Source organism: Zosterops lateralis, assembly GCF_965231275.1.
Source record: "Zosterops lateralis genome assembly, chromosome: 15".
Lineage (NCBI taxonomy): Eukaryota > Metazoa > Chordata > Aves > Passeriformes > Zosteropidae > Zosterops > Zosterops lateralis.
In genome coordinates, this window is record NC_139775.1 from 10,498,827 (window position 1) to 10,526,217 (window position 27,391).

Consider the following 27,391-nt stretch of genomic DNA (forward strand, 5'->3'; position numbering starts at 1 on the left):
ACACAGGTCCAAATTTTGCCTGTGGCAACATCCACTTAAGTAAATGAGATTAAAGAATGCATATCTGCAGGCAGACTCTGGTTCATGTCCATGTCTCATAGAGCACCCCAATGCTCTCAGGAAGAGGTAAATGCATATTCCACTGACTTCAGCAAGTCTGATTTCTCTCTTTTCTGTACTGCTTTCCTGTGGGATTTAGTTAAGTGGCCATTAAAATACTTAAAATTACATAAGAATTCAGCAGGAGTAACAATATTGTGTTTTTCTAATACACACTTAGAAGGAGCTAACACATGCATGGAGACATCATCATAATAAACAAAGATGGATTTCCAAATGCTATATAAAATTAGAATCTTTGGAGTGTGGGCCAGTCCCCAGAATATATGCTAGCCGCAAAATTCTTTTCAGATTATGCAGTTCCTGGATTTGAATTTCTATGTCTATTTATTTGCTAGTGTACAATGTATAATGTACATGTGCACAGATTTATATGGAGAGAAGTGCATCTGCACGTCAGGTTTGCTATTTGAGTGAGAATTCTGCTGGAGTGCTGTGGTTTGCTCCATGGGGAGGGAAGCAGAACCATCCCACTGATGTCTCAGAGTCCCTTTTATTTACCTGTGTGCTCTGCAGAACAGATCCCTACAGAAACAGAGGGTCCTCACTGGTGGAGCTGCTTGTCACTCAGCTTTGGCTGCAGATGGGTAAGTCTTCTTGTTTGGCCACTCATAGGAATAAAAAATGCTAAGTAGTTTATTTTACTTTACAGATCAGATGAAAATGTATTAACTCCTTGCATTCTGAATATGTGATGTTGTTTGTAGTGTATCGAGAGTGAGTAGTTCTGTTGGAGAAGCAAACACCATATTTTCTAATTAATTCTAAAGGATTTAAAGTGATTTAAAGATTTGTGCTTTTTTTAGATTACAAGGTCAATAGCCAAAGTGACAAAATATATTTTTCCTCTAAGCAGTTCAAGTGTCTTCTTCTCAAAATAGTGTCTTCTTGTAGGGTACTTTGACCTTCTTTTGGATTTTGTTTGTACAATGAAATCCTAGTCCTGCCACTCCAACTGCACACTCCTGCAGACTTCAAACAACAGCAAATTTTCTGTAGCCAAGGTCTTATTTCCCCTCTATAATAATACAATTGAGGCTCCTGTATTCCTGTCTCTAGCAGAGTGATGGGTTAGAAGTTCTCTTCTATAGTATTTGATTTGGAGGGTTGGGTTGCTATTGCAATTGTTTTGGCAGGAGGGTAAGCAACACACAGGTTTATTTGTAATGTATTAAGCCCTTGACATACTGCCCTGTACTTCAGAGGCTCCGCAATTTTTATTTTTGCTGCAGCTTGCCTTTAGTCCTTGCCAATTTATTTCCTTTTCTTTTCTTTTCCAAACAAAGCTAGGATTGTTAAATCCTAATGTTAAAGCATTTTAATAGCTAGATCCAGTTACAGAGCTAATTTTTAATTTACCATTGTCTGGCCAAGTTTTGACTAAACAGAAAAACTCTGCAAACAGGCTAAAGAGATGATCCAGTAACCAAATACCCTCAGCATCAAAATACTCTCTGACTGAAAGGTCCCTAGACTCAATGCCTTTGCTACTCTCATCCATAACCATTTTGTGAGGCACTGCTTTTAGGAAGTTCTCATAATATGATCACTGCACTGGCAAACAGCTTTGTTTGATGCAGTAATAACATTTCCAGGGGCAGTACTACTGTTTGCCTTGGCTACTTTTTGCCAGAAATTGGTATTGATTTTCTTAAAGCAATTATAACATTGATAGAATAAAAGAACATTTTCCAGGAAAGCACCCAAGAGTGGGGAAGAAAGGAAGGCAATACTTTTCCTTTTTATTGAATGCCATCTCCACAGGTTTGTATATCCGGCAGATCAACGTGGTAAACAAACATTTGAATTAGTATCTCCTACATACACTTGCTGTATAAACCATGGAACTAGCTGCCCAAAAAGCTGTGCTGTTTATGCCTAAGTCTTTCACTTATTTTGGCACAGCCTAACTGCAGCCAACTAAAGACATTAATTTTGAGGATATTTTTGGACTTGTGCAAGAGGCAGTGAAGAACAATAAGTGATGGAAGCAGGGAAAGAGAAAAAGGAAATGTCTTCTGATCCCTCAGGATTTCGTAAGTTTGTCAGAACTCCTTCCAAGCTCCTTGTTCTAGACACAGCAAGCCTGAACAAGGACTTCAGTTCTCAAGGAGTTAAGAATGGTTGGGAAGCTGCTGCTCTTGCTTAACCTCCCAATGGTGCTTTGAGGGGGAGGAGGAAACATTCCCAAGGCTGGAGTGGGAAGGGGTATGTGAGTCAGGTTCTTTACCAAGGATACACTAAAGTTTGTACAGACCTGAGACACCTTCTACAAGCATACCAGGGCTCTTAGGGATGAAAGCAAAGAACACTCTGATCTCTGCAGAGGGAATGGAAAAGGGAGACAAAGGTGTGAGTACCTTGTTATGGCTCAGTGGTTTTTAATGGACTAATGAAATTATGCCATAGCAGCTCCTTTGGATGGACTTCTAAAACCCCATGAAACAGGAGAGGTCCATGTCACTCTCTTCTTTCTCATTGTCTTCTCCATCCTGCCACTCACAAAACTGTCCAATGGTAAAATCATCCTACAGTACACTTCCTATTTATTCAATTCTAGAAATGGCAGCACTGCCATACAAGCCTACATTTGAACTCAATTTCATTGATGAAATTGCTTCCCAATCAGCACCAGCTCATCAGTATTACTTACTTTGACATGGCAGTAAATGTAACTTCTTTTTGAAAAGTAAGTACAGAAAGGGTCCATTAGTGTTGTATACTCTGAATCAATAATCTGGAGGATTCTTGCACAGATTCTTGGAGAAAAATACAGTGTCAGTGCTAAAAGTCTTTCGTTGGTACACTGGTTTTCATTGTGGCAAACTAACAGATTGGTATTACAATGATGCCTATAGAGGATGGTGCCTTATATTCCTCTTTAGGAGTTTTGGCACAGTATTTCCATTCTGGGAGAAGTCGGATTACAGCCTGTCTAGGAAGAGATATTTTTATCAGAAGCCATTTAACAGTTGGACAAGTAATTACTCAATTACCCTATTGATCAGCAGCTCCCTCAGTCTGAAGGCTTCTCTTTCTCGGAGTCAGTGGCATTCATGAGGTTCCTTTCTTCCACCTGTATTCCTGTTCAGATAAATCCAAAGATCTTGTTAGCCTGGTTTTACTTACAGCTTCTTATTGCACAGAGCATGCCCTGATCCCTGCTAGCTACAAAAATACTGAACTTGTTCATCATCTTGACAGATACATGATAAAGCATAAACTGTAGCTATGCAATCACTGTGAGTAAAAAAACCCCAACTTATTATTCTACTTGTTATACTACAAATTAATGAGATCAACACTTCTATTGCTAGTCCATTTACATATCTGCAAATTGTAAATCAATATTTCACATTGAGCTGTCGCCATCCAATGTACACCATGCCAGTAAGATCAATATTTGACCCTGTATTTCCATTATACATCCTCTCCTGGTCATCATGGCTACTCAGCCTGCACTTTCAAACTTTGCTCATGTGTAAAAGGGAATTCTAACTACTGCAAAAAAAAAGGCTTATCTCAAATACACAGGTAAATCGTGTTCACTGCATGGCAGCTGGTAGTGGGAGGTGGGAGAGATACCTCTGTTCATTTATGAATTCTGCTACTTTCAGAGATACTGTCTAGGACATGGCAAGACAAGCAGGAAGAACTGGCACGGGATGGCATGGCTTGTCTTGTGTTTGCACACCAGGAGTTCTGTTGTCAGTGACTTTGCTTTCAAACAGCTTCGTTGTCAACTCAGCCAAGTAGAAGGGAGTACTTGGATACAACACGTTTCCCTTCACATCATCATCCCTCATGCAAATTAGGGAAGGGAAAGGCAGGAAAAAGGTCAACACCTCTTTCAGACACTAAACACTGCATTAGTGGAAAAAAAAAAAAAAAAAAAGTCACTCAAAGCACATCAGTCCAACACAAGCCTGAAAAGCAGAACCTGGAAAATCTGCTTCCAGGAAAAGCCTGTAGTCATCTGGCAGTGTGTTAATACTGCTTTAAAAGTATGTATTCGGCTTCTAGCTAAGATAAACTATGGATGACAACTATTCAACAATTAAAAATGCAAGTATGAGGCATTGAAGGAGAAGAAAGGAGGCTATTTTTAACAGTATTTTTTTTCCTATATGGACAATATTTTGCACTAATTAGCAAGCAGCACCTCAGATGCAGTGCATGATGAAGCACAGTTAACCTCTTTCTAGTACCTTGAGTTGCAAGCAATAGCTTTGGTTTAAAAATCAAGTGTTCTGTTGTCATATTCCACTTGCAAACTTACCTCTGTGTAGGGGAATGTTTAAGTGACTTCAGCTCTAATATTTGAGCTCACTAGAAGTCAGGCTGTCATGCTGGGGTTGGCTCATCCTGAGGTACCACTTTCCTGAAACCCCCGGGAACTGACAAGCAGGGTCATCTCCTCCACTGATACTCATAAGTTTCTCATTTTTGCTCCTTCAGCCCCAGAGCTATGAACATCTCCCTGAGAGCCACTTTGAATTCCCATTCCAGCCTAACCTCAAGGCAATTACCAGAAACCAGGTGTTGTACAAATGAAGAAGCAGCCACTACTTTAAGTGCCAGTCTCTCCTATGCAGAAACTTGGAATACATGAGCATAGAGAAACGTACATTCTAGTGAACAGTGGGGACTGTTTATGGCACTGGATATTCTTGTGTATGACTCTGAAGTGATTATGAACACATGATGTGTCTGGAAGTTAGCTAAAGCTAATATCAGAGTGCAAAAGACACCATAAGAGATTACCATGCCACAAAGTGCTACCCACCCCAGTTGAATTGCTTACAGTGTTTGGTAGAACTGGTAGTTCTTAGACTGACAAAGCAACTCTTTCATAGTGTTCCTGTAATTCTACTTTTTTAGCAAAATGTGAGATTCCTCACAGCTCTACAAGGGCACTAATGCTGCACTTCAGAAAAAATGAAGGTGCAATGAAGTAGGGCCATGCTGCTAATTTTTGAGTAGTGACCAACACAGTGTTTTTGCTCAGCGTAGTAATTGCTAGTTGTGTAAAGATTCTAGGAATAGGGATGGTGTGGCTGGAATTCACTACAGTTCTTACAGAACAGGTAATCTCTGGGATTGGGAAACACTGCTCGTAAACTTGCACGTACAGTCTGAACCAAGAGAGTCATGGTCTGATGGATTTTTAGGTAACATCCAAAGCAAATGTTGACAGCAACTTGTGCAGAACCGTAACAGAGGGCAAGACACAAAAGAAAACAATGCAGAGCAGACAGCTTGGCAGTCACACGGGAACAGCCAGATTTCCTCACCAACATCACACTGCGGTAAGGGCAGGTGAGACCTTTTATCCATCTGAGCAAGCAAAGGGGCTGCCCCAACACCAAAACACGCAAGGCGGCCAAAAAAGCCGGATTACGGTCTTCAGCCTGCTCGTGAGTCACGGTGAACACCAGGCCCCGCTGACGGAGGCGATGTGCAAACCGCGCTGGAAGCGGGCACAGCCGGTGACAGATGTTCACCACTGGCGATGGAGAGAGAACCCTGAGGAGAGCGCGGCCGTGAGGGGCGGGCAGTGACCCCGCTCTCCCCTGCGCTGCCCGGGGACTCTGAGGACTGAGCGGAGCTCTCCTCAGCTCTCCACACAAGCGTTTTCCTGCGTGACGAACAAGCCCAGGCAGCAGCGAGCCGAGCCTGGCGCGCCGGGCTCCCGGCCAGGGCGGCTCTGCCCGAACATGGCACTCGCTGCATTCCGGGCCGGCCCGGGGCTCGTCCCTCAGCGGCGCCGCCGGGGGCCGGTCCCGCTCGGCTCGGCCCGTCCCGAGGGGACAGAGGCTCCATCAGCCCCGCTCGGCCCGTCCCAAGGGGCAGAGGCTCCATCAGCCCCCCTCAGCGCGTCCCAAGGGACAGGGGCTCCATCAGCCCCCCTCAGCGCGTCCCGCCGGGGGTGGGGGCTCGGCCAGCCCCCCTCAGCCCGTCCCAAGGGGCAGAGGCTCCATCAGCCCCGCTCGGCCCGTCCCGAGGGGCAGAAGCTCGGCCTGTCCCGATGGGAGATAGGCTCCGTCAGCCCCCCTCAGCCCGTCCCGAGGGGCAGAGGCTCCGTCAGCCCCCCTCAGCCCGTCCCAAAGGACGGGAGGCCCTGGCGGGAGCGGCTCGGGCCCGGCCCGCTGGAAATGGCGCCTTCCCGGCCCCCTGACGGGACGCGCTCCCCGCCGGGCGCGGCCACCGCAGCTGTCCCCGGCCGCTTTGGGAATCGCGGCTGCTTTTCCCCGCTATGGCTCCCGTGAGAGGGCTCCGCCCTGGGCCTCGCCCTGTCCTTCCCGGGTAAAGCCCTGGCCCGGCCAACATCGGGTGGCCGCCGTCCGTCCCTCGCCCAGGGTGGCCCCGCCGCCCCTCGCAGTGCCCGGCTCTCCGGGACGGGCCCCGCCGCCTCTCGCTCGGAGCGGTCACTGCTCCGGGAGGGTCAGCCCGGACGGAAGGCGGGAGCCGCCCGGGGAGCGGCATCTCGGGGGCCAGCGGGGACAGCGCTGCGGTGACCGGCCCCGGCTGCGGGGGACGGCGGGCCGGGGGCCCCGGGGAGGGCCCAGCGCCCCCGGGGAGGGCCGGGCGGCGGCGCGGCTGGATGGATGCCCGTCCGCCGAGTGGGAACGGGCGGGGAAAGTTCCTCCTGTGCGCGCCCCGTCCGTCCGTCCGTCCCTCCCTCCGCGCCCGCACACTCTCGCGCACACACACACACACACACACACACACACACAGACAAACTCACACCCCTCTCCCGCCGCCAGCGGCCGGGGGGGACTTTTGAAAGCCCTGCTGGTTCCACACCCAGCCGCCGCTGACATCATTCCCGCAGGAGGGCGGGCGGAGGCACCGCCGCCGCCGCCGCCAGACGGTCGCAGCCCCGGAGAGCTGCCCGCCGGCCCGTGAGTAGCCCCGGCCGGGCGGGGGGCGCGGGGGAGCGGGGCGGGGGAGCGGGCGGCTTCGCCGGCCAGGGGAGGAACGAACCGCCAGAAATGGGGAAAAAAAAAAAAGATGAAAAGCACGCGTTTGTTTACTATGAAGCACATTTAATTTCGGTGCTGCGCCGTCGCTGGGCCGGCCGGGGAGAGCGGTTCTGGTCCTGTCGAGTCCCAGCCCCGCTCCTTCGCTCCGGGTGTCGGGGAGAGGGACGGGGCGGGCCGAGGGGCTCCTCGCCAGTGAAGTCCAGGCTGGGCCAAACCAGCAGAAAGTTCGCGCTCTCCACGGTTTCTTTCTGTACTTTTCTGTAATGAACTCTCGGCGGAGTTCGCGTGTGTTGCAGTAACGCTGTAGCAGCTCTTGGCAGCTCCACCCCGCCCTCCCAGTGGAAGGAAAATACACTGAGATGTAATTCAGTGCAGATTTCGGTTTATGAAGTTTTTGCCAGCATTAAGTGTTTTTTTTTTCACTTGAGTCAAAGTGCAGTTTCACTCACTGGTGGTTTTTATCTACGTGTAATACACTGTTTACTTCGGGGAGGTTGTGTAGCAGATACTGGACAGGCAGCTCTCAGTAACGTGGGTTGTCTGAAATATTGAGTATTGGATTTGAGAGGTCAGCTCCTTGTTTGGACATTTTTCGGAAGAACAGAGCACTGCTGTTGGTTCCTCAGCAGACCTACCCACGACTTGCTCTTACCCACAAAACGCTGCCATCAAGAAACCTGAAGTTCAGCCTCTCCATTAATTTCTTGGCAGGAATACTTTGTTCACATGGTGCAGGAAGGTCTTTTTTTTTTTTTTTTTACTCCTCCCAGAAGTTGGGAATAGTATGTAAATGAGCAGTGATTATTGCAGTGGAGCATCTTAGAAGTGTCTTCTGACTTGATACAGGGCTGTGAAGAAACCCACTAAATAGCTGTGAAATCCACACTGAATTTTGTTGGAGTTTTCTTTAGGAACTTTGGAAGTAAAGAGCTATGGTTGGCTCATCATAGAAAAACCAAAATGTAGCTATTTCTTCTCATTTACTTGCAGACTCTGTATATACAGTGCTAGTGTGTTAACTGTATAAAATGTTTTCTCACCTGCCTGAGCAGATGTTTTCTCTGTCAGATAAAAATAGTCTATAATGACTCCTTCATCCAGACCTGCTGTCAGATGTTGAAGGCTTTGCTGTCCATGTCGTTCAGGAAAGAGCTGTGAGCCTGCACTGCTGGGACTGAGGTGTCAGGTGGCTGCAGATGTGGGCAGGCAGGAAACAACACAAATGGTAGGGGAATATCAGGCACGAGTTTCACTGCGGGGAGAAATGGGAATTGCAGTTTGCTGGAGCAACATTTTTGTAAGAGTGTGTGACAAGTGTCATCTTAAGGAATGCAGCTGGGGTACAGGTACTTGCCACAGCTGGTGAAATCAAAGTGGGAGTGGAAACAAAGGCATGTGGTAAACATGGCCACCAGAAGCTGGTAGGAGTTTATTCAGCATAAGATTTAAGGACTTCACCTTTGCTTCAAGACATTGAAAGAAGGAACTCTTGCTGTTCTCTGAATCTCTCTGTGAACTTGTAGAGTTGAGTTAGGAAATAGACTGTTGGGATACCTGAGGGAAGATTCATCCTCCGTGCTGAATAAAGATGTGTACAGATTGTATCATGCCAGCTGTGTGACTGACAGGGATGTTACCAGGCAGCTGTCTGCCCAGCCAGGAATCCAGGAGTTACTCTGCCAATAGCCATCAGCATTAGCTGGAGTTGAAATGCAGCACTACCATGAAGACTCTTAGGAGCTGATCAGTTTCTTGTCAGTATGCTCATTTGGAAAGGAAAACGGTGTGTTAATATAATTTCAAATAAAAACAACATCCAATCAGTAGACAAGACACTACTGGCGTTGTATTCTTTATTTGTGGTCTGGAAAGACTTCTATCGTAAACATACAAACAGTGTTGACTATGCTGTGGATTTGCCAGTGAGGAAAAACAGTGAGTTTTATTTGGTTACACAGATTTAAAACCTTGTTAATAAAGGAAGTTGTTCAACAGACTGAGCAGCTCAAGATTGAAGGCTGCTGCAAAATTATTATCTTAGACAAAGATTCTGTCTCAGTTCGTAGATGCTGGAGTTATTGTTGGTGGCCAACATTGCTCAGAAGAAATAAGTATCTCCATCTTACACCCACTTTCAGTTAATGCACTTGACCCCTCTTGATTTATTAGCATCTCCTGCTTTACAGTTGCCTTGTCTTTCTTTTACTTCTATTATTATGGCTTTAATTTTGTTTTCTTTTTTGTCTCAAGGCTGTTTCCCATCTCAGGCTTGACATTCCTTCAATGATTAGAAGAAGGTTGTACTGATGAGTCCCATATATGTATTTAGAGAAGCAAGACCTTCCTCTACTTTTGCTAAGTATATTAGGTGTAGGCTCTCTCCTTTCATAATGCTGTTTCCCTGTCATTTAAAAATAAGATCAGTGGCAGCACAAGGAGACTCTTCCCTTTTCACCTCAGTGGCTTGAATATATTTTGATTTTCCACTGGCACTTCACATTCTATTTGTGTCTTGAGCATCATGTAGGACATGACATCCCCACATAAATCAGGACAAGAATGTATTTAATTAAAGAGATAAATAGGTCTCTGGGGACATGGTCTTTTATACTGCTAGCTAGCAGATGTACTTTCCACGTCCTCCTCCATGTTCCTGTTGGAAGAAGACCCAGCAGAATGAGGCACTGTGTTATACAGGAACTAATAAGAAAGAGATTTACTCTGAAGTGAAGCAAACACTGTATGTAAAATCCATGTAATACTTCAGCACAGCCAAACTTGAAAGCAGAAAGGAATGCACAGCTTTTATTGAAATCACATTGGTCTCAGAGGGAATGCAGGGGGAACATAAGCACAGTGCTAAGGAATTCCATTCATGGAGCTCTTCAGTGTTTGTTAGGGTTTGTTTGCTTGCTTTTTGGATGCTCGAAGCAAACCAGGATCTTTGCAGTGGCGTTGCAGTTTTTGCTGTTTTTTTTTGTTAAAAACTTTACTGTTTTAGAGAGTAGATAACTTGGTAAAATATATCTCAAAATGTCAGGTGATGCTTATGACTTCATTAGGAAGATAAGCATCATAATTATTAGAAAATGCATCTTGCTGGGTGAGACTCAAGAGAAAGCCTGATGGCCCGAATTCATCCATCAAAGGAATTATTATTTCTCCACTGAATGGGGAAAATGTAATTACACCTTTTTATTTTGCCGGTGAAGTTTCATGGGCAGGTTTAATGATGGTATGTGCCTGCCAGGTGAAGCCTCATAATTTGGGTGTGACCTTAAAATACAACCCTCTGGCTGTGTAGAGATCTTCACAGGAGTCTGTAGGTGGAGCAGAAAGTGGACTGACTCAAACACCCCTTAGAGATGGCTATAGGATATATATTTATGGTTTGCTTCACTGATTCTTAAACGCTGTGCTATGTTTGGAGTTGCCCACCACAAACAGCCGAGGTGGGCAGCATGAACACTCCCCCGGGTGTTTAATGCAGGTGTTTAGTGTCCTGAAATAGATCAAGATTCTGGCCTTCTTCCAGACAGAAACAGACCTTCCAAAGGCCCTGCTGAGGTGCATGTGCACACTCACCTGTTCTCCAGGGCTTGCAGTGCTCAGTCCTCTGAAGCAACAAACGCGCTGTTGAGTTCAAAGGCAGAACCAAACCCAAATCCAGAGACTGCAGAACAGTCTGTGAACAACTGAAGGGCTCTGGCTGAGCCTGCCCTGCTGTCAGGGTGCTTGGTGTACCCTTAGCTGGCACTGTGGCTGTGCAGTGACCCAGGCACTGTCCAGCCTGGCCAAGGTGCAGCTGTGGGGTAGAGCAAAGAGAGCAGGGGCTGAGGGGGCTGAGCTGTTCCCACAGAGCAGCCAGAGTAGAGGAGCTGTGCACTGAGTGTGCTCAAACAAGGCACAGAAATCATTTTACCTGGTCTTGTAGAGTCTGCATGGCAACTTTAATTGCACTGATTACAAATTATGGTGTAAAAATTTCATTCTGGAGGTAGGCTGAGTATTCAGTGTAATGCTGTGCTACAATGTTTCTGTCAAACAAAGTAGTAGTAGTAGTTGTGGAGAGTTCGAGCTTTTTATTTTATAACAAACTGTTGTACCACCAATAGAAATGTGTTTTCACACTCTTGATAGATGATGTGTAAACTCTGAAATAACTAAAACCAAAATTTCTCAACACAGAGCTAGTCAGAGCCAAATCAAAACAAGCAGTTTGAAAATTTTACAACAGTGAATGCAACACATTTGATTGCTAGCAATTTCCACAGAGCATCTGCCAAAGTTAAAACAATATCAGCTTTTATTTCTACAGAATTAAATGCATTGCTTTCAATCTGGAAAGACAGACCTTTTCTGCCTTTGTTTGTTGGTTAATTAGGTGGAACATCATAAATCACTCGAGCTGTTCTGTTGTATCTGTAATAATCTCTGGATAAGCAGCAGTCTGTAGTCAGTAGAGCCCAGGGTCTGAGGTTTGCTCAGAACTATGTTAATGTGTAGTCAGTGTTGCAGGTGTGCTTTTTTTTCCCTTTTCATTGACTGAGGACACATTTTATCTGTCAACCTGATACAAAGGTCTGATATTTTACTTGGTCTGTCACTCCCTGCCCTGCCAAGGTATTGAACATGGACACCCTCGACAGTGAAATGTGGCCACACAGTGATTGAGCAGGGGTGAGGCCAGGCCACACCTCAGTTGAGCTGTTTGTTTCAGGAGCAGGTTCCCAGGAGGGTTCTCATAGCTTGAATAGCTTATCAGAACAGCCCCGTGTCATTGTCCCAGCTCCATGGAGCTGCTTCCCTCAGCCAGAGCTGTGCCAGCAGGCTGAAAGGGTTCTGTGCTTCCTGACCACTGCCCTGGGGGGCTGCCAGGCACTGGTGGCCCTTAGGTCACCCTCAGACAAGTGGTCCCTCCAAGCTGGCTGTGTGTCCTCATGATCACCACGGTGTTACTGCACTGCCCAACAGCCCTTGGGGCACGGCAGAGAATTCAGCTGGGTGCCAAGGGCATGGGTATCATGCAAAAAGCCTGTTGTGAAACACTCAGAGACCTCAGTGAAGTTGTTGAGAGGCTTCACAGGAGAGCAGAGCTGCAGCATCCTGTCAGGACAGTGGTCTGTCACCCTGCTAGCACAGTCCCTGCATCACAGAAATCCTTTCTTGTGGAGGATCTTGTGGAGCTCTCTTTTTCCTAAGCTGTGGTGATTGTAAGGCCGTTCCAGAATGTGACAGCTCTAAGAGTTGTAATTTACATTCTAAATGTGCTCACATCTGATTTATAGCCATTTATTTTCATCTCTAAGTTAAACTGTTCTTTTTCCTTCCATGTGTTTGCCTTGACCTGTAAGCAACTATATCCCCATTCTGTCTTGATCTTTGAAAATGAGCAAGTCAGAACGAGAAGTTCTTGTCTTGTTAAGCTTAGGAAAACAAGCTTTAAGTACTTTTAGACCAGCCTGATTGTTAAGAAAGTTTTAATGTACACCACAATTTTGTTTATATTGAAGTGGAATCTGGTGCACAACAAGCAAACTAGGTGAACAGAGAGCGTGCATTGAACACCTGAAATGATGTGGGCTTTCTTTCATTCTCTAAGAATACAGTTAAGCTCTACCCATACAGACTTAAGTTACCAACATTTTATAACATGTTTTGCACATGCCTTTGTGAACGCTGACGGAATACATTTATGTTTTGTAAGAAACCAGAAACTTCAATATACAAGCGGTTACTTCTTTCAAATTACTGCTGGGTTTTCTCAAACAATATGTGCCCTTTGAGAAATCCCTTGAACCATGGGGTGTCTTTGATGAAAGTCTGTTTTGTTAGCATTTGCCAAAGGCATGTGATGCTCAGCATAAACTGAAGGTGGAAGAGTGGATGACTATGATGGGAATCAGGGATTAATTGCAACCCTTTTAGGTGTTATTTAGTAATGTGGCAGCCTACCTTGCACCACTGTGGGTTGTGTTGGGATTAGATGCAAATATAGAACATCTTAAATATGAGATTACTATTATTTGGTATAAAAGTACAGTTACAAGAAAATGTGCTTTAGGGAAACAGAAGAATGTGTAAAAGATTTACTTTTGAGGATGGTGTCATTTGTGCTGCTGGAGTAGGAAAACCATTCTCCTGCTGACCACACAAAACCCTCTAAAAAGCAGTTTTGAGATGAAGTCTTAAAGACTTTCATTCAAATATGTCTGTCTGTGTAGGCAGCTGACTTCTGTACCTGCTAAATTGTCTTCTCAGCATATAGTGGCTGGTAATGTCTCTTCCAGGTTTTGCAGGAGTATTTGAATACATCTTTCTTGAAGTTCTTAAGCTTCAGGCTGTTTTTTAGGATTTTCAGGTAAGATGTCACAAGGCTCATTTTTCCGGTAAGTGACACTTCCCCACCCCACAACAGGGCATTGTGTTTCTGTGTTCCCATAGGTCCTGCTGGTTTTCTTCTGCTGAGTCTGCCCACAAAGGCTTCATGGCAGAGTGACTTTCCTCTGCAGTGCACACAGCAGGCCCATAGTAAAAGGAGTGGTAGGGCAAGTCTAAACCCAGCCCAAACTTGTTTGCAAATAAATGACTGAGTTACAGAAGTGGCAGCAATGCTGGCATCCCTAGGTTAAATCTTTATTAATAGCATTCCTAAGAAATTAGAAACATCAGCTTCTTTGTGTCTCCATACTCAAAGCTAGCATGTTGCATTTTTGCTGCAATTTGCTTCTTGGTTTTGTTTGGAAATATATGGAACAGGAGGGTTAGAATTTTGGAGTTCTGGCTTGGCAGCATAGATCTAATGAGGAGGACAGGGTGAGAAGGGAGGAAGTCTGGAGATGATCTGCCAGACCCACCTGCAATCACAGTCTCACTTTTGGTGATCAGGTGGGGACCAGATTTAGTGTTCATGAAGTTGCTTGAGAAGGAGCTGAAGGGAGCTTGAGCACCTCACACACAGGTGATAGGGAGGCCAGGCACACGAGCTTGGGCACTTTGAGTCTGCTGTTGCTCAGGCAATCCACCAGGATGGACAGACATCCAAACACCGTAAAAACAAAAGGTTTTATTAACCTGTAGGTGCACATTTGTATTAGCTGTGGTGCACACAAAAAACAGACCTCAGGGCTTTGGTTGCAAGGCACGATTTTTTGAAAGAAAATAGATAAGAAGCTAGGCCATACCATGTCTTGTGAGTTTCTCTCCAAGCCCCTGTATTTCACTATCAAAACAGAACAAGTTGACTGCTGTAATTGTGCTGGAGGTTACTGGGTCTTAACACAGCCTGCTGCAAGAGCACCAATAAATCTAGATCTGATAGAATGACCCTACTTTATTTTCTGCCATTGTGTTAAAAAGCCATAAATGTTGTCATTCAAGTGGAGCTCTAGAAAAGAGTGCGGATTCACTTTTTGTTCTATTGATTTTTTTTTTGCCTTCATACAGTGGTTGGGTGCAAGGAACTTTGATTCATTTCCTTCTGATTTCCTTGCTTTGTGAGGAAGGACTTTGAAAAACAGGTGGAAGTGCAAGTGGAAAGCTCTCTTCCTTCCACATAAAATAGGTAGTACAAAGAGCTGTGGGCTTGAGTGTGTTCTCAATTAAGCAAACAAAAAGAGCTGATGGTCTCTGTTCCACCTAGGGGCTCACAGGACACTTAGCCATCTTGATTCCAAAGCCAGCATCAAGCAGGGACCTGGAATTTTATTTCATGTAGAACACACATTGCTCTTCATGCTTAGCTTCACACCAGGAAGAAATTGGGTGGGAGCCCATGTGCTGTGTAGACTGTGACTTGTACTTTGCATTTCCCTCCTGGGTCCCCATTCAGTGTTGTAGAGTGTAGTCAGAGCCATCCAGCACTTCTTGGAGGTCTCCACACTGCCTGCAGAGGCTGGTTGAAGGACATTTCAAGTTTCTGTATTGACTGTTAGCTGGGTAACACCTGAGCATGAAAACAGGTACCAGTTTGAATGTACATTAGCAGAGTGTTGGTGTTCCCAACTGTTAAATTAACTCAGAGAGAAGAAATAAACTGGAGTAAATTGTTTCAACAGGTGTAATTATTCTCTTGGTATTACATTTCCTGATTTTCTTGTCCTTTATGTTGTTTGATATTTAGGCATTAGTGGATTGTTGAAATCCTCAAAGCTCTTGCTGGGAGAAAGTCTGCTGTCTGAACTTCACTTTTGGTTCCAGTGAGAATTACACAAGAAAAACAAAACTCCTCATACTTGATAAAGGAGGGAAAAAATAAATAAAGTTAACAGTATCAGTCTGTTCTTCATAAACCAGGGAATTTTGTGCAAGCTTAGAGACAATGATGGAGGAAAAATGTGAGCCAGCTTCTGAGTTCTCAGTCATGAGACACCATGAGATGTGCCACAAGAACTGAGCAAAACACGTAAATCCAAACAACTTATGATGCATCACAAGATGACAGATTTCTCGTGCTACACGTATACAGACTTTTTCTTCTAAATTCACATTTTCAGACTTAATTATAGCACTGAGAGGCAGAAGAATCAATAATTAAGGTTTGCTTTGATTCAGTTGTACACCAGTGACCTCAGGAAAGTTCAGCTGAGCTGGATGCTTATTGATGGCCCAAAGACCTGCTGTTCTAGTTGCAATGAAACATCTCAGTGCAGAGAGCTGCAGGTATGGTAACTTGTTCAGCAGGATCCTCTACCCCTTGTTTTGGGTGTGTCTTTTCAGCACACCAAACGTGGGTGTTGAGAGTCTGCACACCCCCAGCCTCGGTCTGTGCAGAGCAGGAGCTGTTTTGCAGAGATTTCACTGTGTTTCTAAGGGTATGAACCAGGATTGTCTGTGTGGAAGTTTTCTCATACATGGGCTCAGATGAAGGTGATGAAAACCCCTGACTTGATCTTAGGGAGTGAGGGCAGCAGCCAGTGTTGGAGGGTAAACTTCAGCCTTTCCAATGCAAATGAGCTCAGGATGAACATAGTGCACTATGTATTGCTGGTTGCAAAAATTGAGTATGCACAAACATGAGAAACAGCCTGGCAGCAGAGTTGAACTGCCTGGGAGGAAAGCGTTTGTTGTGGAGATGACATCTGTGTTGGAAAGTAGTGATAAAACTTCTGTTAAGAACTGTCAAAGACTTTTCATTTTTGTTTGCTTGCTGTACTAAACAGCAGCAAAAACTTAAATAGTCATGTTTCTTTGTACTGATGGACATTAAAGATAGACTTTATCCTGGAGATAAACTGAGACTTTTCTACAGGGGATGTGTTTTTGTGTGTGATATGACATAGAGAGACAATCCAGTTTTGAAACACTATAGTTGGAAACTCTGGTGTAAATACCTTATTTTACTGTGCAGCTCTGTGATGGTTCTAGTGTCTTGTCCTGTATAAATGCACTTGTCTCTGCATGTCCAGGAGATTATAGCAGAGGCCCTTCTTAGCCACTTCTCCTAAAGCTCATCAGGCTGTCTCCCATGGCAAGTGCAAGCTACTGCTTCCAAAAGTCTGCATTACTGAAGAGATTCAAGAGAAGTGTGACTGCTGCATTTAGCCTCCCCATGTAAAATGGAGTAGCACTGGAGCATTACTTCTGCACTAATTGAAAAAAATATGTGTTGCTGCTGTAACTGGTCTTCTGTTTTCAATGTGTTTTGTGTAAGTATCCTGCAACTTAACAGCATTTGTGGGAAACATTATTACCACAGCAAATCTGGATGTGTTCAGTGGGATTCCTGTAATTTATCTTTCTAGATCCCGTGGCAGTCTGCACTTGTAGCTCAGCAGTATCTGTCCACTTCTGCCTTACGCCATACCTCGTGAGGTGGTATTAAATGCTGAGGCTTGCAATTGTAGGAATTCGTGTTGACGTCCAATGCCATCCTTACTATAACCCCCAAATCTGTTTTTAATGGCACATGTGATGAGCTAAGTCAAATATTATGTTCTCTTTGTCAGAGCTTTGCTGGAGATTAGTACAGGGAGGTTCCTGAAATAGCTACAGATTGACAGGAGAGCTGAGCTGGAAGGGGCCTCTGGAGGTCTCTAGTGCCGACTCTGGCTCCAAGCAGGGGGTTAGATCAGGACGTTCTGGGCCTTGCTTCAGTCAAGTCAGGAAGATGTCCAAGAATGGAGATCCCACAGCCTTATGGGCCCTGTTCCAGTACTTAATCATGCTCATTGAATATAATTAATACTTTTTTCACAATTGGAATATTCTTTGTTGCAACTTGTAACTGCTGCCTGTAGTCTTTTCATCACGTACTTCTGAGAAGAGTGGCTCCATCATCATAAGTGCTGTGTGTCCAAAAAGCTTTTCTCATATATTTGTGTGTGCGTAAAAATTATTAAAAGAATTCAATCCACTTTGGGGAATGATGAACAATATCTGTTGCAACCTCCCAGTCTCCATCCATGCCTAAAGGCAGTGTACATAAAAATCATGAACACCTTGACCTGAGAGCGTGGTGTTTTTCAACTGCAAATGAGAGAAGGTGAAAAATCACTCTGCCCAGGAAACAGCTCATGGCAAATAAGAAAAGGAGTGCAGCTCATGTGTGGAATAAGATGTTACCAAAGTGTTTGGTTATTAATGCATTAGTAAACTAACTCTGAATGGTAATGCAAACAGTGCTCTGTAACTGTGTCCTTCCCTTCCTCATAGGGAGAGGAAAGTTGCTGCCCACTGCTAGGACATGTTCCCAGACAGGCTGTCCTCAGAGGACTGGGGAAGGAAGAGCTTCTTGCTGAGGTAGTGGAAGAATCTTGAGTCTGCACAGTAAGGTTTTGAATTCCAGGATTGTGTGGAGTGGAGGACTAGTAGTTCTCCTTGAGAGATGAAATCCAGAATTTATGCCTAGAGAGGGATGCACATTCTGTAGTAGCATCTGTAATGTTGCTGGCTGCATCTTGGAAAGGGGGAGCTGCTCTTTGCTTCCTGCCCCCAAATCTCGGAGAGTTTCTCTGGAAAACCCTCCTCCCTTCATTATTCCTTGTGCAGGCTGGGATGAACCACAGAAACTCCTGGGTGTCCATGGGAAGGGAAAGTTTGTAGGAGTGATTGAGGTCTGTGCACTTCTGGGATCCTGCTCAGACATGACAGATTGGATAACCAGTTCTTGTTGTCTTTTCCTGGTATTAATTACTTGGAAATGGTCTGTCTCCTTTCTTTCCCCCAGTGTATTTAATTCCTGTCTCCATGTGTCATTGTTTAGTACTGTGTGCACAGAAGTTGGAGCAGCTCGTCAAGGGAGAAGTTGCCAGCAAGTCAGGAGGAGGACTCTAAAGATGGTTGTTAGGAAGGGTCTTAGTAATAGAAACATTAGACCTTTCTTACTGTCCTTTTGTAAAGACAAAACAAAAATCTCTTATTTTTAATCTTGGCTTTATTTGGGTAAAACAAAAAAAGTCTTCTCCTCAACAGCCATACATGTTTATCTATCCTGTCTGAAACACTTCTCTTTATGGCTGAAAACAGTAAAACAAAAGCATTCACTTGATTGAAGATAAAGTGGGTTCTTCTGTGCTGGCAAGTCTTGCTTTTGCAAGATTGGTTTTAATTAGGTTACATTTTTTGGTCTCTCTTTCTTTATGTTACTTCATGTAATAAGATGAAATTGCATTGTTATTCTTAAAATAATACCGAGTACAATTTGGTTCTCTCTCCTTATGTGGCAGATGATTGTTGCATTACTGAATGCTTAGATACCATCTGTGCAAGAAATGAACCTCAGAAAAAAATCCAGCCACAAGACAAGAGGGTGCTGTGCAAAGACTGGTACATATCACAATGAAAAAATTTTGATGTGGCATTATACAAACCCACAAAATATCTTCTTTTCCTTTCTTCTTCCTTTCATTCAAGCAAGGCCCAGTAGAAAGCCATGAATGACATTTCTAGAAGTGGAACTGAATTCAGAGAACCTTGAGTCACACAGTAGAATCAGCTCACTGGAGGAAATTGCCACTTTCTGTTCTTTGTTGTGGCTGCAAAGGAAGAGTTTAACAGAGAGGAAATGGGAAGGAATACACTCTAGAGTAGCTGCTTTTCTTATTTTAAGGTTTGACTTGGCTCTCCCATTCATTCATTCTAATTAGATACGGATATAAGGCTATCCACTTATTTTTCACAAAAGCACTTCAATGTTGTTTGCCTTTCAGCTTGTTATAGCTCTGTACTGCAGTGGAGATGGAGAGGATTAGTCTGGAACTCCTGGTCTCTATTCACTGAGTTATTATGCTGTCAATTATCTTTTTGTTAAAGTTTTGCAGAGTAGTTATTATTTGCCCTGATGAGAGTGCCAGTGGAGCTGCTTTAAAAATGCTGTCAGAGTAGTCCTTTTATTTGGTTTAATTATTCATGTGGTTCATGATTCCAGTAAATGGAAATAGGAGAGAGGGGGGTAGACATGAAAAAAATATGGAAGTCTTGAAATTCATAACTGCCCTTTCTTCTGGATATTTACTGTGTTATGTGAGTGGCACCATTTGACAGAATGTGTCCAAAGCAAAGGGAAGGGAGGAAATATGCATTAATGTATTGATGAGAGAGAACATGCAGATGATGTACAGAATGGTGTACCTTAACTGCAAAGATCTGCAAGACTGCAGATTCCTTATAGCATATATTCATTGGCAGGAATTTCTGGCCAAGAAGAAATAGGTATTTCAATCAATTGCATTTTTCTGTGTATTAGTAGCAGTAGTTTCCCCTAACCTATTTGTTATGTGCCCACAGATTTCCTGGGGATTCCAGTGAAATAGTTTCTGATTCTTGTAGTCAAGAAGGGATTTTTTTCTTTTCATGTTGATGTTTTTTCAATGTGAGATGTGACATTTTAATAAGTGGGTTAATTAAGGTGTGAAGGTAATAGGTAGCCTACAGAGAGTATTAAGTGACTGAACATGAAACAGCTAACTGGATTATTATGTGACTAATGGGTTTATTCAGCCCTACCAGTGGGAGCAATATATAGAAGAAAATGATAGTCCTTAGTCATTATTCAATGGATAAAACTTATAACTGTATGAACAAAGGATGTGAGCCTAAGGTACAACATAGGTGTTACTAAATCTAGGAGGTAGTTCTTCATGCACTTAAATTTGTTCTAAAAGGATCCTTTTGAAATCTGGTTCTTCCTTCTTTGGAGGGATGGTTGAAACAAGACCTTACTGCGGTCAGTGGAAATATTATCATCACTGCACATGATGCTGTAATTTGAAATGCACTTCTCTAAAAGCCAATGTGAAGGAGTTTTCCATCCTTGCACACAGAATGAAACTCCTTTGTGTGTTTTTTTCACTGCAGCCATCATGCTGGAAGGTTGCAAAATGCACCTCTTGGCTTCATTTCAAGTTGTGATTCATTTTAACACCCGTGATGGCAGTTAAGTATCTACAGAGATAGAACACGTGCTATGGACTCAAACTGCATCTGATGTTAGTGTCTAACAGCACCATAACTGCAGCTCTTAAAGATTTCTCATATACTTTCTTATGTTCAACAGATTTATCTCAGCCTAAAGCCTCTCCAGAGCAAGGATGCTGATTCTCCTGGCCTTCATTATCGTGTTTCACATAACATCAGCAGCACTGCTGTTCATCTCAACTATCGACAATGTAAGTGTCATTTCTTCTTGTCTCTCAAACACACTGGGATTTCTTTGCTTCATAAAAATTGAGGTTTTCTTCTCTAGTCTTCAACTTGCTTACTGAGAGGACCTAAGTTTGTTGGGCACACTGGTGTCCTAAGACCCTTCTGTAACAAAAATGCCTTGGATGTTCATGTTGCTGGTGGATAAGGCTATCCATGGCATCATGTAAGCTCAAGGCAGCAGATCTTCTCCCCTGGCAGGGAGGAGATCTACAGTGTGGAGCCCTGGGATTTGATTCAGCTGGATATGAAGGAGAGAAGAGGGGAAAATCCACTCTCCTATGTCAAGTACTTGAAGTCAAACAGCTGGTGATTAATGTGTGGGGATAATTTCAGTCAGGGTGTGCTTTGCCTCACAAGTGTTTGTCCAAGATGCCCAGTTAAATCATGAGAGACACCATGGATGTATCTGTGTCCATTAAGCTGAAGCAGCTTCAGCACAAAGCTTTAGAAAATTTTGTGTTGCAGTCCTTTCAAAGTTCCATTTTATTTTTGTGATGAGAAAGAATTTACCCTCCAATATTTATTTAGTTTTTAATGTAATTCTCCATTTTCCAAAACAGCCCACTATCCTGATCTGAAGTCTGTGCACTGGAATCTGTCTATGAGGTCTCTTGTATGTACAGGCTTTTCATATTAAAAAATTGCTGCTGAAAACACTGTATAGTGAAGACCATGCTCCAAGTGAAATGATGTGTTACTCACAACTTTTTATTGCAAAAGTGTACAAACAGGTGTTACATTTTATTCAGCTGGTTGAATGTTCCATGGGAGTAGGTCATTATTTCAGCACTAGAGCAGGTTGTCTTACCCTGCTCCTTTGAATATTTAAAAAGCAAAGACAATGGGCAAAGCAACCTAATCTTATTTCAAATCTGCTACACAATCCAAATTATTACAGAAATAAAAGCCTATGCACTCTGCTTTGTGTCTGTGCTGGTTTAGCATAGATAGCAAAAACCAATTAGCTACTTTTGAACAATTAAAAACTTAAACTGTACAACCACCTTCTATTAGATTTTATACTATGTATCTATATATTATATAGAGCTCAGAGCTGAAAAATAACATTGAACTTGGGCTGTAAAATCCAAATGAATGGCATCCTGAGAAAGTAATTATTTTTCTTAAAACAGTGTTCTGTTTATCCATCTGCCTACTACCATAATATATTATAGTTTTAACTGCAGTATTGTTTGCAAAGCTGCACAGTAAGCTCTGAGGCTTCTGGAATGTCTATTTAAGCAGCAGATCCTACCAGGAATCATATTTATAAGTTGTATTTTGTGCAGCTCTAGTCAAAACAAAGGCCTGGGTAGCTGTTGGAATGGCAATGGGTTTCCTGAGGAAATGACACTTGTGGAGTGCTTGTCATTTTCCAGGCTACTGTAAAAATCTGCTCAGACACTGCAGTACCATTTTGCCTTGAATGTTAAAATCTCAAAATAGAAATACCACAGGAAGATCTTAATTTGTCAGCAGCTATTACCAGACAGATGCCATAGTATACCTCAGCACAGCTGCATTACATTGAGATGAATCACATCAGTGGCAGGAGCTAGAACATCTATAAAGGACTTCTGTCTCACAGGTGATGATTTCCTGCAAATTAGCAAATGCTGTTCCTTCAGAGAGGTGTGCATCCTAAACAGAGTCTGGGTGAACAAAGCACATCTTGTCTAGGTGTCTCAAGGACTGATTGCAAAATGCAAAATTTCTGCCCAAATGGTGGAAATCCCTTGTGCTTTGGGATGTTTAAGATGCCCCTACCTACTGCACAGAGGTCTAAAATGAGAATGATGTGTGGATAGTTAATTACCCTTTATTCTGAAATGCCATGAGATCTCACATTTCATTTGAGTGGTTAAGCATCAAAAATGAACAGAAAATTGTTATAGCTGATGTATCTGATCAGTACACACTTGGACAAGGAAAGAGTTTTGTGGGTTTTGTTTGTTTTATCTCCTGTAAGAGCCCTTTACTTTTATTTTGCAGGCTTGGTGGGTGGGAGATAACTTTTCTACAGATGTCTGGAGAATGTGTACCACGAATACGAGCACCTGTATGGCTATCACTGATGAGTTCGATGGTGAGTGTCTCTCCATGCCAGTGTCTGTGTTCCTTCAGCACATCTGGTGAAATTGCTATGAAATATACAGGGGCAGTTTTATAGTTCTTCAAAAATCTGCATGTCCTAGCTAGGCAGGTCTTCTAAAAAGTTTAATATTGATTTTTCATTTTGGAAAGGCAACTGTTCTAACATTTTCTGTGAGAGGAAGGCAGAAGGAACTGTCATGTGCACTTAAGAGACCAGTGCAAGAGTAAAAGCAAACTAACAACAACGACTGCTAATAAGTTCTTAAAAAAATTAGGTAAAAACAGTGACGTCATCTAAAGTGATAGAATTTGCCTCAGAATTGAACTTGCAGAGAAGAACCTAAAAATGCTGACTGTGTACAAGAATGGGGGAAAAAGTAGAAGTAAACACAAGCTGGAGTTTTAACCAGGAAGTCTTAATATACAGCTTAGCATAATAGCCTGCTTTACAGAAATTGAAAGTATTCTCAAATGTTCTATTTATTTCTTGACTTTCAATCTGCATGTACATTAAAGAGGTAAATAATTTGAAGAACCATGCACCCATGAAGTAATTTTGTTTTCCAAGCATCAGGCTGGTTTAGGGCCTGTAATGTGCAGTGAGCTGATGCCACACAGGGTATCTCAGCTAACCCGGATCTGAGGGTTTGCACTTGTTCTCTGTATTACTCTGTGTCCACTGCAATCAGGTGCCCAGCCTGGGGAGATGAGGGGTGGCTGAGGTGTGTCTGCTGCTCCACAGAGCTGTCTCCAGGTCTGGTGGGAGGCTGTGGTCTGCATTTGGAAGCTGTTTGGCACAGCTGGCAGTTTCACTGTGCTTCTAGGACATCAATGGCAGCAGTGTTTTCATTCAGTTTCATGAGAAGCTTGTAGAAGTCTTTAAGATGTATTAATACCAAGGAAGCAGAGGAGAACCAGCCTGTGAAATGCACACACAACTACTTTGCTGCATCTGCTGAACTCCTAAAAACAGAACATGGCTCTACCCCTTTACTCCTTGCAGAAGAAGGCAAAGAGAGAAACTATTTTTAATCAAGGCTGCTTTGTTTTTGCAGAGTATCAATCAATTCAGGCTGTTCAGGCCGCCATGATCCTGTCCACCATTTTCTGCTGCGTGGCATTTCTGGTTTTCATTCTTCAACTCTTCCGTCTGAAGCAAGGAGAAAGATTTGTGTTAACCTCTGTTATCCAGCTCCTGTCATGTGAGTTATTTTTCAGTGCTTTTGACTTTAATGATATTTTCATGAAAGTAGAAAAGTGGGAAAAGGTTTCAAAAAGAATGAGCTGCGTGAGAACTCTCTAGTGCTGCTGAGGCCACAGCTTGTCTTTCGTAATTGTTTAAACAGTGAACTGTTCCATTCTGCAATATACAGGCAGTTAAAACATGGATGTCACCACTGCTCAGGGTAAAGTAATTTAAACTTTGAAGGGAAAGAATTTGAGATTCTGAACTTCTTGAACACACTAAATAACTCTCTAATTGTTACAGGGAAGTACTCACTTTGTTTTTTGTCAGTCTTAAAAGCTACCCAGATGTTCAGAACCATTTTATGTTCACTGCAAATGACATAGATACACAACAGCACTTCAGATTAAAAGCCTGCCAAATAAACTGAAAATATGTCTTGAAATGCTTCCAGATTAGTTTGAGGATGGAAAATGAGTGTCTACAAAGAAAGACATTGTTGGAAGCAGCTGACAGAAGAGACACTGAATAGTTGTGTCTACTGATAATATTTTAAGATGCTGACCTTTATTATTTTCTTCCTCCTGCAGGTCTGTGTGTTATGATTGCAGCTTCCATTTACACAGACAGGCATGAAGAACTGCACCGGAGCCTTGGATACAGAATGGAAGTTTCCAAGGGCCAATATGGCTATTCCTTTGTCCTAGCCTGGATTGCCTTTGCCTTTACTCTGATCAGTGGAGTGATGTACTTAGTATTAAGGAAGCGTAAATAAATGTCAGCACCTAGTTATTTCTGTCACTGCAGTACAAAACCAAATTCCAGTAACCATTTTGTATATAATCATTTACATGGTTTTGTAGTAAAGGTATTGTTTCTCTAAAAATGTACTGTGTTCTTGATATGAAACAGAATTAAAAAAAAAAGCAAAAAGAAGGCAGGTGAAATGAAATGCCTGGCACCTCCAGGTCAGGGGTCGGAGCAAGACAGAGCCAAGTTGTTTCTTTTACATATTTCATCATCATAAATGGTTTTCCTTTATTAGACATTAACAGTTTGTTCCTGGCCTCTAGATTACAAATAAAGCTTGTACAGATTAATTTGTAAGCAATATACTAACTATATTCCTGGACCAGATATATCCCTTTGAAATATGTTAAATACAAGGGTGTGTAAAAAAAACAAGGTGCAGATCACAATGAAAAAGCAAACAATTCTAAAGCCCAAAGCTGCACTCAGAGCATCTGCCCTGGCAAAGGACCAGTGTTCTGCTCTTTATAAAGTGCAGTAAGTGTCATCAAGTTTTTATTAAAACCACTTGCTTTGCAAAAGTAAACAAGTCCTTTTTGTACTCCAGCAAATGTTTCTCTTGATTAGTCTTTCACATTTAATTTAAGCACACAGAGCCTTTGGTGGGAGCACTTCTCAGCCAATTCCCTGTTCCGCCTGGGCCCAGCACAGCTGGGGCAGTGAGGAACTCCCTGCCCCAGTCCTGAATCCCTTCAGTTAAGCCTTGGGCAGCCTTTCTGGGAAACAGAAAAGCATTACTGTGCCTGTATCTGCACATTTCTAAGCAGACTAGTGATCAAGCAATGCCAAATTTAGGTTTTTACAGCTAAACTGACATGTTTATTACACTGGGCTTTTATCATGTAGTGATTTCATGGTTAATGTGTCCTGTACAAAAGCATTCCCTAAGTCTGCCCATTAGGAAATTGGCCTTTAAAAAAAATAATTTTAAATTCCATTGTGGATTTTACTGGAACTAAACACTGCTACTAAACAAATCAGAGTGCAATTACTATGCTTATGGATTCCAGGATAGGTTTCAAGATAAAAAGACTTGGTGGTTTTTTATTTTTCAGTCATTTTGTGAGCTAAATCTTTGCTGTAATACCAGGCTTAACTGCCTGGCAGTGTAATACTGGCTTTGGCTGATGGTGATTTTGGAGATCAGTGTGGAGAATGAATGAAGTGGCCTGTTCTGGTTAGTCACAGCTTTGATGCTTAAGTGCAGATTTGACTTTTGAAAAGCTCAAACCATTTATTTATTTATTTCAGTATATTCACTACAGCTGGCCCAATACACAGGCAGTAAAAAAGTAAATAGGTTTGGAATGAAGTGTTACACTTAGAGTAAGTTCAGTATCATAAGGCCCTGTAGCTCTTCTGAAGTTAATAAGGACATCAGTTGATGTCTAATGTCTAATGTAGTCAAATAATGAAATTTTATCTGATTTCCTGAGATTTATCCTTGATTTATCACAAAGTAAAAGTTCAGGTGCATAGCTTTAGCTTTTTAGGAACTGTCTCCAAATGAGTGACAGGTCATGTAGTTCCATCTACATTCCTTTAACATCCTGTAATGCTTTGGCATGTGCTGCCTGTCTTTTGGGAGCAAAGAAATCCCAGTAAGATTGTTAAAAAATTAGGATGAGCAAGCAGGACATCACAGTGAAAGTATTAATAATACTTAAAACCCCATGTTAGCTTGAAGAAAATGGATTCTCCCCAGTCTAGCATCATGCTAGTGTTTTGTCAGGTTATTTTCCTCTTAGTGGGAGTGCTCTGAATTTCAAAAATTATTACCCTACTTTTTAAAAAAGTGTTTCTATAATTTGCTGAATACATTTCAGGTTCAAAACCTGAGTTGTTGCTAGGAAGCAGGATTTGTCTTAAATAAATAGATGCAGGTTTAAGGATGAAAGTAGATTATTAGCTAGGCATTTTGCTACATTTATTAAAAAATGAATAAGGGAAAATTTTAAGCAAACATGGATTAAAGCTCTAATATCTAGAGGACAGTCTTGAAAAATTCAAAGTTAAGCTTTTATGCAACTGAATTGCAGAGATGCTTCAGTTTCTTGCCTTGATAATGCTCAGGTCATTTGCCGAGCAGATATTTTAAAATAAAGATGTAGATAGGCACGAACACAGTTTAATTCCACAGTAACAATTCTGTCCCTTCAATAAGGTGAAGAGCACACACACAACAAACACTCTGATGCACAACACCTCCACTTGTGTACAAACACCAGCACATGCATGATGCCACACAGAACAGATGGGACTGTTCTGCACAGCAAGTGAACAAATACCAAATCAGTCTGAACTAGAGTTTCAGTAGGTCAAACATATTTTAGGTTTTTTTTTTTCTACCTTATATGTCTTTAAAATATAAAGTTTTCTATACTCTATATATTCTGAAAATGTACATGAAAATAAAGTTAAAACGAATTCTTGTACTTAATAGCAAACTCAATACATTTAGCAATCTGACCTTGTCTTCAAGCTTGGGATATATTTACACAATGTTGGATGAGAAATAGTTGAGTATTTGTGTGAACAGGTAAAATTAAAT

The 27,391-nt window shown here is 42.7% G+C and overlaps 1 protein-coding gene across 2 annotated transcripts; it reads left to right on the forward strand.

Moving 5' to 3' along the window:
- The first annotated feature begins 688 nt into the window (after nucleotides 1–688).
- Nucleotides 689–25,894, forward strand: EMP2 (epithelial membrane protein 2). Of its 2 annotated transcripts, none has more exons than XM_083872835.1 (5): nucleotides 689–707; nucleotides 20,602–20,713; nucleotides 22,743–22,836; nucleotides 23,900–24,046; nucleotides 24,621–25,894. In XM_083872835.1, exons 2-5 carry the CDS (start codon nucleotides 20,636–20,638, stop codon nucleotides 24,803–24,805), a joined length of 504 nt encoding a protein of 167 aa, XP_083728961.1. In that variant the 5' UTR covers nucleotides 689–707; nucleotides 20,602–20,635; the 3' UTR covers nucleotides 24,806–25,894. The 2 variants fall into 2 exon arrangements, with proteins under 2 accessions (XP_083728961.1, XP_083728960.1); XM_083872834.1 differs by lacking the exon at nucleotides 689–707 and adding an exon at nucleotides 6,812–7,025.
- The last annotated feature ends 1,497 nt before the right edge of the window (nucleotides 25,895–27,391 follow it).

What these genes read in the sequence shown, in the direction of transcription:
- EMP2 (XM_083872835.1), top strand. Translation starts at nt 20,636, where the DNA reads ATGCTGATTCTCCTGGCCTTCATTATCGTGTTTCACATAACATCAGCA. An exon ending in TCATCTCAACTATCGACAAT is followed by an intron (nt 20,714 to 22,742) that starts GTAAGTGTCATT and finishes TTTATTTTGCAG; the next exon opens with GCTTGGTGGGTGGGAGATAA. An exon ending in TGTTATCCAGCTCCTGTCAT is followed by an intron (nt 24,047 to 24,620) that starts GTGAGTTATTTT and finishes TTCCTCCTGCAG; the next exon opens with GTCTGTGTGTTATGATTGCA.